Raw genomic sequence first — 14212 nt, 5'->3', positions numbered from 1 at the left:
TTTTTTTGGAGACAGGGTCTTGCTTGGTCACCTGGGCTAGAGTGTAGTGGTGTTATCATAGCTCACCACACCCTCAAACTCCTAGGCTCAAGGGATCTTCCTGCCTCAGCCTCCCAAGTAGCTGGGAGTACAGGTGTGTGCCACCACACCGGGCTAATTTTTCTATTTTCTGTAGAGATGGGGTCTTGCTGTGTTGCCCAGGCTGGTCTCAAATTCCTGGCCTCAAGCAATCCTTCCACTTCAGCCTCCCAAAGTGCTAGAATTATAGGTGTGAGCCACCATGCCCAGCCTCATTTTGTAATTGGATTTTTTCTTATGAATATTGAATTGTCACAGTTATTTAAATAATTTGGACACAGGTCCTTTATCAGATATATTTGCAAATATTTTCTCTCATTCTGTGCCTTTTCTTTTCATTCTCTTCACAGTGTCTTTCAAAGACCAGAATTTTTTACTTTTGATAAAATTTGTCAGTTTTTTGTTTTCAAATCATGCTTTTGGTGTTATATCTAAGAGCTCTTTGACTAAGTCAACACCTTAGAGAGTTTCTCTTATTTTTCCTTCTAAGAGTTTTATCATTTTAGCTCTTATATTTAGAACTGTAATCCATTTTGAATTATTTTTTGTGCATGATGTTGAATAAAGTTCTAAATTCACCCTTTCACGCATGAATATACAGTACAATTGCCCCAGCACCATTTGTTGAAAAGATTATCCTTTTCCCCATTAAATTCTTTGACACCTTTATCAAAGATCAATTGACCATAAATGTAACTAAGGGCTTATTTATGGAGTCTTAATTCTGGTCCATTAACCTATATGCTTGTCCTATGCCATTATCACACTGTTACTATTGCTTTATAAAAAGTTTTGGAATTGGTGAATGTAATTCCTCAAACTTAGTTCTTTTACAAATTTTTTTTTTTTTTTTTTTTTTTTTGCCTATGTAGTTCCTTCATATTTCCATATAAATTTTAGAATCACTTTGTCAGTTTCTACAAAGAAAAAACTGCTGGGATTTTGATAAGGATCATGTTTAATCTATCAATAAATTTTGAAAAATGTGCCATCTTAACAATATTGACTCTTCCAATCTGTGAACAAGGGATGTTTCTTTTAGATCTTCTTTCCCATATCATAATAATGTGTTGTCATTTTCAGTACTTGTTTGTTAAAGTTATTCCTAAATGTTTTATTATTTTTGATGCTATTGTGAATGGAGTTGTCTTAATTTTATTTTTGGATTATTCATTGATAGTATTTAGAAGTTAATTGATTTTTGAGTTTGGATTTTGCATCCTATGGCCTTGCTGAACTCATTTATTAGTACTAGCATTTTGTGTGTGTGTATGCCTTAGGATTTTCTGCATGCAGGATTATATCATCTGTAATGAAAGGTAGACTTACTTCTTTTCAATTATTTTTTTAACTAATTTCCCTGACTAGAACCTCCAATGCAATGTTGAATAGAAGTGGCAACAGCAGATATCATTGCCTTGTTTCAATCTTAGGAGGAAAGCATTCTGTTTTTTACAATTAAGTGGGATATTAGTTGTAGATTTTTTATAGATGGCCTTTATCAGGTTGAGGAAGTTTCCTTCTATTTCCATTTTATTGAGAGTTTTTAATATGGATGAATGCTAAATTTTGTCAAATGTTTTTTCTGCACCTATTGAGATTATAATGTGGTTTTTGTTCTTTATTAATATGGTATATTACACTAATTGATCTTCAAATGTTAAATCAACCTTGCATTCCTGGGATAATCTTTGCTTGGTTTTATATATTTTATATGTTACTGGATTCCATTTGTTAATATATTGTGAAGGATTTTTGCATGTTCATAAGGGATATTGGTCTGTAGTTTTCTTTTATTGTAATGTTTTTGTTTGGCTTTGATATCAGGTAATACTGACTTTATAGTATGAGTTGGAAAGTGTTCTCTTCTCTATTTTTGAAAAAAATTAGGAATGATTGGTGTTGTTTCTTCTTTAAATATTTGACAAAATTCATCAATGATCCCTTTTGGGCATGGACTTTTCATTGTGGGAAAATTTTAAATTACTAACTCATTCAAGTTCTTTACTTGTTATTGGTCTATTCATACTTGTTATTTCTTCTTGAGTTAGTTTTGGTAATTTGAATCTCTAGGAATTTTTCCATTTTATTTAAGTTGTCTAATTTGTTGTCATAAAGGCATCTATACTATTTTCTTGTGAGCCTCTTAATGTCTGTAGGATTGTTAGTGATGTCTCTTCTTTCATTCTTGACTTTAATAATTGTGCCTTCTATTTTTCATGGTCAATCTAGTGAAAGGCTTGCTAATTTTCTTGATCTTTTCAATGAACCAACGTTTGTTTCATTGATTTATCTATTTGTAGTTCTGTTTTATATTTCATTGAATTCTACTCTGATCTTTATTATATCTCCCTTCTGCTTGTTTTGTATTTAATCTTTTTTCTAGCTTTTTCTGGTGGAAGTTTGAGTTTGAGACCTTTCTTCTCTTCTAATATAGACACTTAAAGCTAAACTTCCCTCTAAGCACTGCGTTAGCCTGTGTCTCATAAATTTTCATATGTTGTTGTTTTGTTTTTATGTAGTTCAAAATATTTTATTATTTCTCTTGTGATTTCTTCTTTGACTAATAGGTTATTTAGAAGTATGTGGTTCATTTCCTGATATTTGTGAATTTTCTAAATTTCTTTCTGTTGTAGATTATTGTTTAATTTTTCCATTGTTAGGGAATATACTTTCTATTATTCCAGTCCTTTTAAATTGATTGAGATTTTTTTTGTGGACTAGCATATGAATTCTCCTTGAGAATGTTGAAAAGAACAAGTACTCTGTTGTCATTGGGTGAAGTATTCTAGAAAGGTCAGTTAGCTCAAGTTGATTGATAGTGTTAAGTCTCCTATATTCTTGCTGATTTTTGTCTAGTTTCTCTATTAATTATTGAGAGTGTAGTATTGAAGTCTCCAACTATTATTTTTCAATTTTCTATTTACTCTTTCAATTCAGTCATTTTTGCTTCATGTATGTTGGGCTCTGTTGTTAGGTACATATTTATTTATAATTTTTATGGTTTTTTTTTTAGGAATCGACCCTTTTATCATTATGAAATGTCCCTCTTTGTCTCTAATGATGTTATTATTTGATGTGTATTTTATTTTATATTAATATAGCTACTCCATCTCCTTATGGTTACTATTTGCATGTTGTAGCTTTTTCATTCTTTTACTTTAACATGTATGTCTTTAGAGTGTGCCTCTGGGGGCAGCATATAATTGAATTAATATGAACTCTTTTTTCCCCATCCAGTATGACAACCTCTGCCTGTTCCTTGGAATTTTTATTCTATTCACATTGAATAAAATTACTGATATGGTTGTATTTATGTCTGACACTTTTGTTGTCTTTTTTTTTTAGTATATCTCATATTTCTTTTGTTCTTTTGTTCCTCCTTTACTGTCCTGTTTTGCATTAAATAGATTTTTTAGTGTACCATTTTAATTCTTTTGTTTCTTGACTATATTCTTTGAGTGTTATTTTAGGGATTGCTTTAGGAATTATAGTACACATATTAACTTATTGCTATCTACTTCAGATTTAAACTAACAATACCAGTAAAATATAGAAACTTTGCTCTAATACAGCTTCATTTCCTAGCCCCTTCCTTTGTACTATTGTCAGATATATTACAACTATGTACATTAAAAACCTGACAATGCAATGTGATAAGTATTTTATGCAATCTTATTTCTTTTAAAGAGTTTAAGAGAATAGAAATATATGTCTATGTGTGTGTGTGTGTGTATACATGCACTGTCTTTTGTATTTACCCAATTATTTACTTTCTGGTGCTCTTCATTTTTTTACGTGGGTTCAAAATACTGTCTAGTGTCATTTCCTTTAAGCCTAAAAGATTTCCCTTAACATTTCTTGTAAGGCATGTCTTCTAGCAATGAATTCTCTCTGTCTTTTTCTGTCTGGGAATATCTTTACAGTTAGTTTTGAAGGATAGTTTTTTGGATATAGAATTCTTGATTGACATTTTTTAGCACTTAAATACATCATGTCAGTGCCTTCTGGAATGTATTTTTCCTGATGAGAAGTCAGCCATTAATAATATTATTGTTCCCTTGTGGGTGATGAATCATTTTACTCTTGTGCTTTTAGGGTTTCTATCTGGCTTTCGCTTTCAACAGTTTGGCTATATTTCTAGGTGTGTGTATGTATCTCTTTGTGCGTTATTCTACTTGGGTTTGTTGAACATCTTGGATTCATAGATTAATATTTTTCATCAAATTTGGGTGGTTTTAGTTTGTTATTTCTTCAAATATATTTTCCTGCCCCTTTTTGCCTCACTTTCTGGCATTGCCATTACTCATATATTGGTATGTTTGTTATTGTCCCACACGTCTCTCAGGATCTTTTAAATTTTCTTCATTCTTTTATCTCTCTGTTTTTTAGATTGGATAATTTCTAGGTTCAAGTTCACTGATTCTTTCTTCCTCAATCTAAAATTTGCTATTGAGCCCCTCTAAGAAATTTTCACTTAAGTCAATGTGCTTTTCAACTCCAGCATGTCCATTTGATTTCATTTTATGATTTCTATCTCTTTGTTGACATTCTCTCTTTGTTGGGTCATTGTTATAATACATTCCTTTAACTCTTTAAACATGGTTTCCTTAGTCTTTGAACATATTTATAATTGCTGTTTTGAAGTCTTTGCTAAATCCAACATCAAGGACCACCCAGAGGAAATTTTTGTTCCCTGCTCTTTTCTGTTGGTGTGAATCACACTTTCCTATTTCTTGGCATGTCTCATAATTTTTGTTTGTTTTTGTTGTTAAAAATGGACATGTCAGATAATATATTGTTGCAATTCTGGATTCTGAATTTTCCCCTAAGTGTGTTGTTGCTGTATTTTGGTTTTGTTTGATAACTTGCCTGGACACATTGATAGAATCTCTTTACCCTGCACTGTGTGGCTGCTGATGTCTCTGCTCAGTTTTGCTTGTTTTTTAAATTCCTGTTTTCATTTTTAAGCCTGAATTCCTAGGGATCACACTGTGTTTGCATAGATAACTGGCCAGTCAATAAATGGTCAGATATTGTGCCCAAAAGTCTCAAGACAGTAAAGCCTCCACCCTCTGGCAATAGATCTATGTGTAAGTTGGGAACACAGTTAAAGTGCAGGTGGTTTTAAGTAAGTCCTGGCTTTGCTTAACTCTAGGCTTTCTTGCCTCTCCTCTGCACTTGCGAACAGGCTTACAATAAGCCAGTGATGTGTGGACAACTTGGCCTTCTCCAGTTTCTCCTACACAGATATGGAGAGCTTATGTAAGCCCCCTATGACTATCTTATTTTCTGGATCTTCCTGGTAAATTTCTGGCTGATCTGCCAATCTGCTGCTTGCCCCAACCACAATTGCAACCTTAGGTTAGCTGAGCTGCTGGTCTTCCCTTGTTTGTTTGTCACCTAGATTGCTACTGTAACTCACAGTGGACATAGGGATGTGCTGGATGTGGGGTTTTATGCTCTGGTCTGAATCAAGTCAGCCCCCTGTGGCAGTGAACTCTCCTTCTCAGGCATTTTCCCACCTTGGTAGAACTACCTTATGGACTGAAGTGGGGGCTAGGAAAATCCTAGCCAGGAATGCCACACAGACTCTCACTGCTTATATGTGAAGTTCAGTAGGTTTTTTGTTTTGTTTTGTTTTTAATAAATACCACTTTTCAGTGTAGTGTATGGCTTTGATTGATTTTCAAAGCCTTGGTTTGGTTGTTTCTGACAATGTGTCCTGTTTTACCATTGCATTCTGGGGAGAGGAACTGATGAACTAACTATTCATTCCACCATGCTAGAAATCCTGCTCCTGTAGCAGTCATTTTTACTAGCTCCTCCATTGATTCTGATGTGAAACCAGGGTTGAGAATCACTGAGCTAGTATATGATTATATAAAAATAAATCTTGATGTCACTTCATTCAATAAACATTTATCAAGCAATGTCAGGCACCGGACACAATGCTGAGGATACAAAGATGACTGAGACCATCTCTCTCCTTGAGTAGTCACAAGCAGTGGGAAAGACAGAGAAACCGATTATGCAGTGTAACTTCGAACATGGAGAAATGGGTGACACTGACTTTGGGAGCACAGTCAGCAAAGGCAGTGCCCACAGGGCATCATTTCTCTGAAACATGCTAATAGGCTCTGAGTATTTTCAGAAAATAATATAGCCATTAAGTAGATCTCATCTTAAGTATGAATAAATTTATTAATCATAGGGAACCTGGAACAGTTTCCTAAAATTATATGGTGATTATAAACATAACTTTGAGAGACCAGCATTTTACTTTATGTAAACTTTAAAGAGTTTTTTATGCTTAATTTATAGCTGAACTGTGATGATTTCATAACCTCAATTTATGTGAATAAATTCAGGAATAGATATTAGAGTCTTTATGGGCAGAGTGACATGATATTATGGTCTCCAAAGTGGGGAGTCCACAAAGGCAAGCCATAGGAGTGTAGGAAGAAATATTAATGTTTCTGTTTTTTAAAAAAATAGATTTGGTCTTTACATTTTTTCTATTGAATGTTTCATAGTGAGAATATTTATACAGCAATATATGGATAGAACTTATAAATAAACAAATATATATAGGTGGCATGACCCCAATATTTTTTTAGCAAGAGTACTCGATCACAAAAGTTGGAAAACACTGGTATAGTGAAAAGAACAAGAACCAGAAAATCAAGGAAAAATGGGTGTTAGTCCTAGTTCAGCTACCAACTCACCATGTGAGCATGGGTGAGTTACAAAGACCCCTTAGCTTTAGTCTCCACATCAGTAAAATCAGGGGCCTGGTGTAAATATCTCTGAGATCTCTTCTAGTTCTGGAATTCTATAAATGGTTTGTTCTTGCTTTTCCTGTTCACCATTATTGTGAAGTTGCATGAGCAGAGGGTTATAATATTTTCTGTTCAGTATTTGGATTAGATGCAGGTGTGAGCCTATTTCTGGGTTCCTGGAATATTTCCAGATAGTTCCTTCTGTACCTTGGCTAGAGCTCTTCTCTGTGGTTCTGCTGGCCATAGATGTGATAATGTCATATACTCCAGGATATTTATTTAAAATCTGTTAACAGTAGACATATGAACAAGGGCATAGCAAAATTAGTAGCAGAGTAGAAAAAGATGTACCTAGGCACAGTTACAGGTCCATGGATGCATGTATGGACCCAGTCAACCCTCACCTATTGCTTAATTTGATTGCCTTCATAAATCAAAATTCTGAATGTTTCAAGATTTAAGCTAAGTACATAAAGAATAGTATGTGTACTTTTAATAGATAAAAAACCTACACAGATCCATATATATCAAGTTTGGTATCTACTCAGAAATTGAGTTGTTAGGGGATTATTTTCAAAATTGAGATACAACTAAAAGCCCAAGAGGTTAGTAAGCCCATATTTAGCTATTTGATTTAGGTTAAAGAAATTTAAAATCTACATATTTTATTTAACTTCTCTAAAAACATTATTCAACTTTAAAATTAAGCAGAGTAAGATGTTGGCCTTCAGTGTTCATGGATCATGACAAAATAGACTATTGATGGGTTTTCTTCAAATAATTACACTGATTATTACATAGTCACTTCCTTAAAACTTTGTGTTTCTCTGATTTAGTTTCGTTTGCTAGCTTCAATAAATGACAGCATTACTAAGTCATCTGTTTTCATAGTATTTCAACATCTAATCCTTCACACACTCTTTTTTATTAGAAATCAAAAGCTTGAAGAAACTCTAGAGAACATAACAAAGGTGGAGGTCTTGTATTTTCTAAATAATACTGTGTAACACATAACATAATGCTTTTTATGAAGTTTTTTGTTCCAGGTGAAATATGAAATGGAAGCTAATGAAAGTGCCATGATTCTTTAGCATAAAGTTAAACTATTAACACACTAACTGCCATGTGAGTTGTATTTAACTCACACTAGTTTTGAGCCCAGGGCCTTGTGAAGCATATGTAACTCACATGTCTCTTTACCTTGGGAGCTGCAAGGACTATTTTTCAAGTTGGATATAACTCACACATAGAAAATAATAAAAAATAACAAATTTTTCATTAAATTAGAAAGGATCGTTTTGTTTTCGAAGTTTTTATTCTATTTTCATAATAAAACACCATGGCCCCAAGGAAAAACATTTTTTCCTAGTGTGGCAGTCAATATGTTAAAAATCAGCTGCTGTTATTTACCTGTGAAAATGGAATAATCACATTCTGGCATGTTCTAGGTAGTAAATGCATCATTTAAAAAATTTGTCTTAAAGGATAAATGACAGAAAAAGGAACAACACAACGAAAAGAATGACAAATCATATTTCCTATTTTGATGTAAATCAATGTTGAAAAATATGAGCTTATGAGACTAAGACTATAGAAAATAGAATGAAAGTAAAGAAAAAAGAGCAAAAACATAAAAAAAGGAGAGAAATTAGAAAATCCAACTGTTCTAGAAATGGGGAAAGAAATGAAACTTCTAAGCCCCACAGTTAATTTTATTTTTTACAGTAATGGAATAAAGGGGTGAAGGAAAATACCACTTTAATCTTGGACCTGCAGAAGCACAGCCTGTTCTTTGTGACCTGCTGGGGGTATAGAATGCTGTCATTTTGCTGCTGCCTGAACAGCCAGCCAGGAACAAATTTCACTCTGGCTTCCAACTGGTAACCAAGCCACAAGCTTGAATTCAAGTTCTAACCTTTAGTTTTAATGCTGATCATAGAAAAGGAGCTAGATATCTCCCCTTGGGGGGAGGGGGTGGATAATGGGGCAGGAAGAGGTTTGTCACATCCATGGGACCTCGCAGAGGGTTAAGGCAGTCGCCCACCCTGCACCCCCAGATTTGCAGCCACTGCTGGCTCTGTGCTTCCTTGAAGCCTTTTGATTTTGGCAATCCATTTTTCTTTTCCAGGTGATTTTCAGAGATTAGGAGTGGTCAAGGTTTGGATGGTTTGAAGGTTTTCTGCTTCCACCGGGCAGCTGGGCTTTTCCTGCACCACATCATTGCCATTCATCTTCTCCTGAAATATTCTCTAGACCAGCAGATTTTTTCTACATTAATTTTTTCCTTTAGAATAGTTTCACATTTACAGAAAAATTACAAGGATAGTGCAGAAAGTTCCCATCCAGGCCCCTGTTGTTAAATCTTTCATTACCATGTGGATCAGGGGCTTTTTACCCTGAGTCCGGGAATTGACTTCAGGCAGGCCATGAACTCCTGACGTTTATGCCAAATTTTATCTGTTCATATGAAAATGCATTAGATTTCAATCAAGAACTATATAGATTAAGACATACTTTTCATTCCATCAATCCTTTTTCTCTGCAATCTCTGCTCTCGTATTTTCCACCTCCCCAGTAAATTTTTTGGTTTATTAGAACACTACCTCCAAGTGCACATTTGCACTAGCGTGCATAGGCAGACAGAACTTTATCATGCCCCTACACATCTCTGAGTCATTTGACACCATGTGTTCACATAAAATATATTAACATTATTGTTTGATGAGCCCAGTGTCCCTTCAAATGCAGGAGTCTACCTACAGTACTTAAAGATCTCAAAGTGTGAACCTAGGGCCCTGCATCAGAATTGCCTAGGCTCCCTGTCCAGAAAAGTATGCATTTTTAACAATCCCCAGAAAAGATTTGGATGCACAGTGTATCAAAACCATTTATGCAGACTGCCTAAATTTTAAACATTACATTAACAGCAAAAGGTATGTGGAACTATTATAAAAGCATCACTCTTTTCCCTTGAAACTTTAAGGGGAAAAAGCCATGAAATTACTGCAGCTGTAAAATTACTCTTACTATTTTTCTTTTGTGTCTATACAGAGTGGATTATGTGAGATCGTTCTAACTCCACTTTACTTCTAAAGATAAAAGATAATTATAACCTTAGAGATCTAAGATTCTGTAAAAATTCTCCCAGGTTAAAACTTTCTTTCGTCAGTATTCTGAATATTTTAAATGCATTTTTTGTTATTGTCTATAATAACATTAGGGAGTTTGTTTCAGACTTACAGATTCCAGTCTGCTGTTAGACGATTATTCATCCAAGTTGAGTACCAAAACAAAGAGAGCCAAGCACAGCCTTCTGTCTGGAGAAGAGAAAGAAAATCTACCAAGTGACTACATGGTGCCTGTTTTCTCGGGACGGTTAGTGTACTTTTTCTTTCTGGCTTTATTACAAAGTGGGGAGTAAATGTTGTTAGATAATAATCATAATAGCAGCTAACATTTATTGAGCACTTACCATACTTACTGGTTGAGAAAGATCTGAAGAAGTTTGGAGCCCTGTGCTAAAAGAAACGTGTTAATTTTGTAAAAAGGGATTTCTTTTTCCGAAATCCTTGCCATCACTTAGGATGGCTACATGATGAAAGAGAAAGATTAGATTTTAATGCTTCTTAAGTGACATTAAGTGGGAAGTAGAGCCTTGGATGCTAGTGATTGAACACTAAAAAGAAAAGCTCAAAACTAAAATATTGTGTGAACTGAAAAAAAAAACATGATTTGTTTAGGTAGCTGGAAAACATCTTGGTTGTCAGTGTGGTTTTAATTATTATTCATTAGGGAAAAAATCTAATCATAATTTGAATGCCTAGCTTATATTTGTTCAATGAAGATAGATTGCATTTGCTTTGAGGCAAACTGCAAACAAAATAATCACTAAGTCACAAGTCTATGTAATGCCAATTTCCTATCTTTAAACATTTTTTTTGGTGATAATAATGTTCAAAGGAATCTTGAAAGGAAATTGGTCCGAGACACCAAGATTAAAGTTTAACAGGAACTTTCTGGCTGGTCCCCTGTTTATTTTCCTTTGAATGGAAAGTTATTCCCATAGCTAAGGTGACACTCTAAATGAGGCCATCCTCTCAGGGCAAATGTCATGGAAAAGTAGATCCTTATTGAAAGTCAGGAAGTAATTCAGTCATGATCTTTTGGTGACCTACGTCTGTTCCCCTGTGTCTTTCTTTCCATTGCCCTCTGACAGTTGCTTTCTGACTTGTGTCAGAGGCTAATGTCATAAGTTCTCTAAACCTAATTAGGAACGTAAGGGGATAAACAACATTCTATTTTTAGCTTTTTATCTGATATCTTTGATATCCATGATTTTTTAAAGTGAACTTTCCAGAGAAACATCCGTATATTGTTAAGTATGCTTGCCCAGATTTGGCCTCCTTTAACTCCCACTTGTATTCGTTGCAGGAGATGGCTAGGCTAGAGGAGTATTTTGTGTCCAGATTTTTTGCCACTGTTTCAAAAAATCATTTAAAAACCACGTCAACTTAGCATTAGCCTATACGACATGCCTCTCCACCTGGATGGGCGTGAAATGAAGCTTCTCCCTCCTAATGTCTTCTCCCTACTCTGTCCCCACCAAACCATTTTGTCTCTTCCAGGCCAGTCTCAAGAAATGATCATTTATAAAATAAACTGTGATAAAAGAAAATGATAATAAAAACTGATCTTCTATGTTCTATTTCTAGTTCTTCTATTTATTTTATGTGGATCCTTCTCCTATATTCTATTACTGTGTTGAAAATAACATTTCACAGTAGTGTTGATAGTATTAACAATCCGAGAAGAGGATGGGAAAGAAATTAACATTTGTTGCATACCTATAGTTCACTGGGAATCATGCTAGGTGCTTTATATAAACTGTCTTGCTAAATCCTCCATACAGCCCTGGAAAGAGATCAGTATATCAGTTTTTTGGATGAGGAAATCAGGGCTCCGTGCCTTGCTGAAGGTCATGTGGCTGGCAGTGAAAGAGCTAGCCTAGCCAATGCAATGTACATGCCCTCTGCAAGTAGAGTATGTTTCTGGAAAATGCCATTTCCTCTACATGCCACCTGAGAATGCCTTCTCACACTCCAGCAAGTTAACTTTGTGTCAGCAGGTTTTGAGTTGAAACTGTGAGAGATATGCAGAGTATTGGGAGGTTTTTAATTTATTTTTAATAGTACCGTAGTGTATTTTGTCAACATGTTAGCATCACATTCTTGATCTTATGCCCAGACTGTAGAAGGGTTACCACTGACAACCCCTTATATTTACTTAAAGGAGAATATCCCTGCTGTCCTGGGTCCAGCATATTTTTTAAGTGTACTTGAGTTCTCATGTGAAATAATTATAGTATTTTTGAAGTTTAGTTTATTTGTAAATGGAAAAGGCAAGGTGGTTGTAACTTCATGCTGCCCTTTAGAGCTGTGTCAACATGTCCGGTATTAGAGGTAATGAGAGCTTAAGCTTAAAGTTCTCTCACTTAGAACTTGGGACAAGACTAGCATTGAATGTGATCTGTTATTCTATGTATTGAAACATATTACAAAGCTCATTTCAAATCTCTCTATTATACATTGACATTTATAGAGGAGTCCTAGCGAATTTTCCTGATGGTTTGTGTTGTTTTCACTTATTAATTCATTCACTTTCTACCTTATTCCAAAAATTGTTAGAGGTGGTTATGTCATGACACTAAGATAGAAATCTTTCATCTTCCCCCCACCAAATGATAGGGGATTAATACAGCCATCCACTCACTTCCACAGTTAGGACTAACTTATTAATATTTATAGAGATAGAGAAAAAACTTAAAATTTACTCACTAAGTTTGGTCAGAAATAAGGTGGACTTACCTTGTCTGCCAGATGTTTTCATAGCATTCCATGAGAAATTCCAAATTATGGCAAATGCTGAGTCCCGTTCCTCAGCAAACTGAGTAGATTCAAGTGCTTGGAACTTGCAAACACAATGGTAGTACTTGCTTAATTTTTTAAGTAATCATTCTTATAAGAAAACCAAATGTACAATTCTGACTAGGTTTAAGGAGACTCAATTTCAAAAGAATCTTCAATGTAATCAATACATTCTTTTACTAAAACATCCAATGGGGTTTACAATAAAGGCATTGAAGGAGGTTAAAAATAATCCAATATGTTTAACAGCATTAATAAATCACAGCACAAATTCTATCATAAACTACCACACTAGACACGGCACTTTTGGATGTTGTCACTGACCTGTCGTCATTATCAATTATGAGTAACAAATAAGTCACATTTATAAATATCACTACTTTGATTGCAAGCTTGATAATTTCTTTTCATCAGGGCTGAGTATCCAATAGGACAGTCTTCATACTGGATACTCACAAACATAGTGTGTGTGTGTGTGTGTGTATGTGTGTGTGTGTATATATTTACACACACACACACACAACCTTTATTATCTTAGAAAGAAACCTAGTGGGCATACATTATATCAGCTGAGCTACAGAATCCAGATCAAATTCATAGTCATGTATCAGGATCACAAGCACACAAACTGTATCTCATTGTACAATATGTCTTTTCTGGAAAGGAAGCCATAACTTAATCTTTTATTGTAAATGAAATCATATTTAAACACACTAAGACAACCAGTGATATGACCTTGAGCAAGTTATCTAACTTTTCTGAACTTTGTTACCATATGTCTAAAATAGAAATGATAGTTTACCTCACTGGGTTTTTGTGGGGATGAAATGAGATAATGTATGTGAAAAGCACCCAGGCCATATAGATATTATTATTTCTGTTATCATTGTTATCACTATTTGTTAAGGGGACGACCACTTCCGTATGTGAAGAGTCAGCTTCTGATTTACCAGGTTTTTGTGTGTCAGGTTTTCTTTGGGTGCAGGACACAATGTCTGAAGGCTGATACTTTGAACTTAATAAAATAGGCAATCTTATCACTGCCATCTACGAAATTCACATTTTACTATTATTGTATTTTAGTCAAGTGCATGTCAGTGGAGTTACAGATACGGAAGAAGAAAGAATTAAAGAAGCTGCTGCTTACATAGCCCAGAGGAATCTTCTTGCTAGTGAGGAAGGAATCATATCATCTAAACAGTCCAAAGTGTCCAAACAGTCCACAGCATCCAAACAGTCTCAAGCGTCCAAACGGTCTGTGGAATCCAAACAGGCCACATCCACTTTTCAACAGGAGGAAACTTTTGAAAAGAAGTCAAGGAAAGTTGCAATTCGAGAAAAGGCAGAACACCTGTCACTGAGAAAAACAGTAAGAAAAGACAATTTAATGCAACTTACAAAAGTGGAAATGCATGTAACAAGGGGTGT

At 34.7% G+C, this 14212-nt stretch overlaps 1 protein-coding gene across 2 annotated transcripts in view; it reads left to right on the top strand.

Moving 5' to 3' along the window:
- MYOM1 (myomesin 1) overlaps nucleotides 1–14212 on the top strand; it is a 125622-nt gene that overhangs the window by 9241 nt on the left and 102169 nt on the right. For both annotated transcript variants that reach the window (XM_069468218.1, XM_069468217.1), the window contains exons 2-3: nucleotides 10095–10235; nucleotides 13868–14153. In XM_069468218.1, coding sequence (XP_069324319.1) covers nucleotides 10095–10235; nucleotides 13868–14153 — 427 coding nt within the window. The remainder of the gene's footprint in view (nucleotides 1–10094; nucleotides 10236–13867; nucleotides 14154–14212) is intronic.

The sequence above is a fragment of the Eulemur rufifrons genome, chromosome 5 (genome assembly GCF_041146395.1).
Source record: "Eulemur rufifrons isolate Redbay chromosome 5, OSU_ERuf_1, whole genome shotgun sequence".
Taxonomy (NCBI): Eukaryota; Metazoa; Chordata; class Mammalia; order Primates; family Lemuridae; genus Eulemur; species Eulemur rufifrons.
This window is presented reverse-complemented; position numbering and strand designations above follow the sequence as displayed.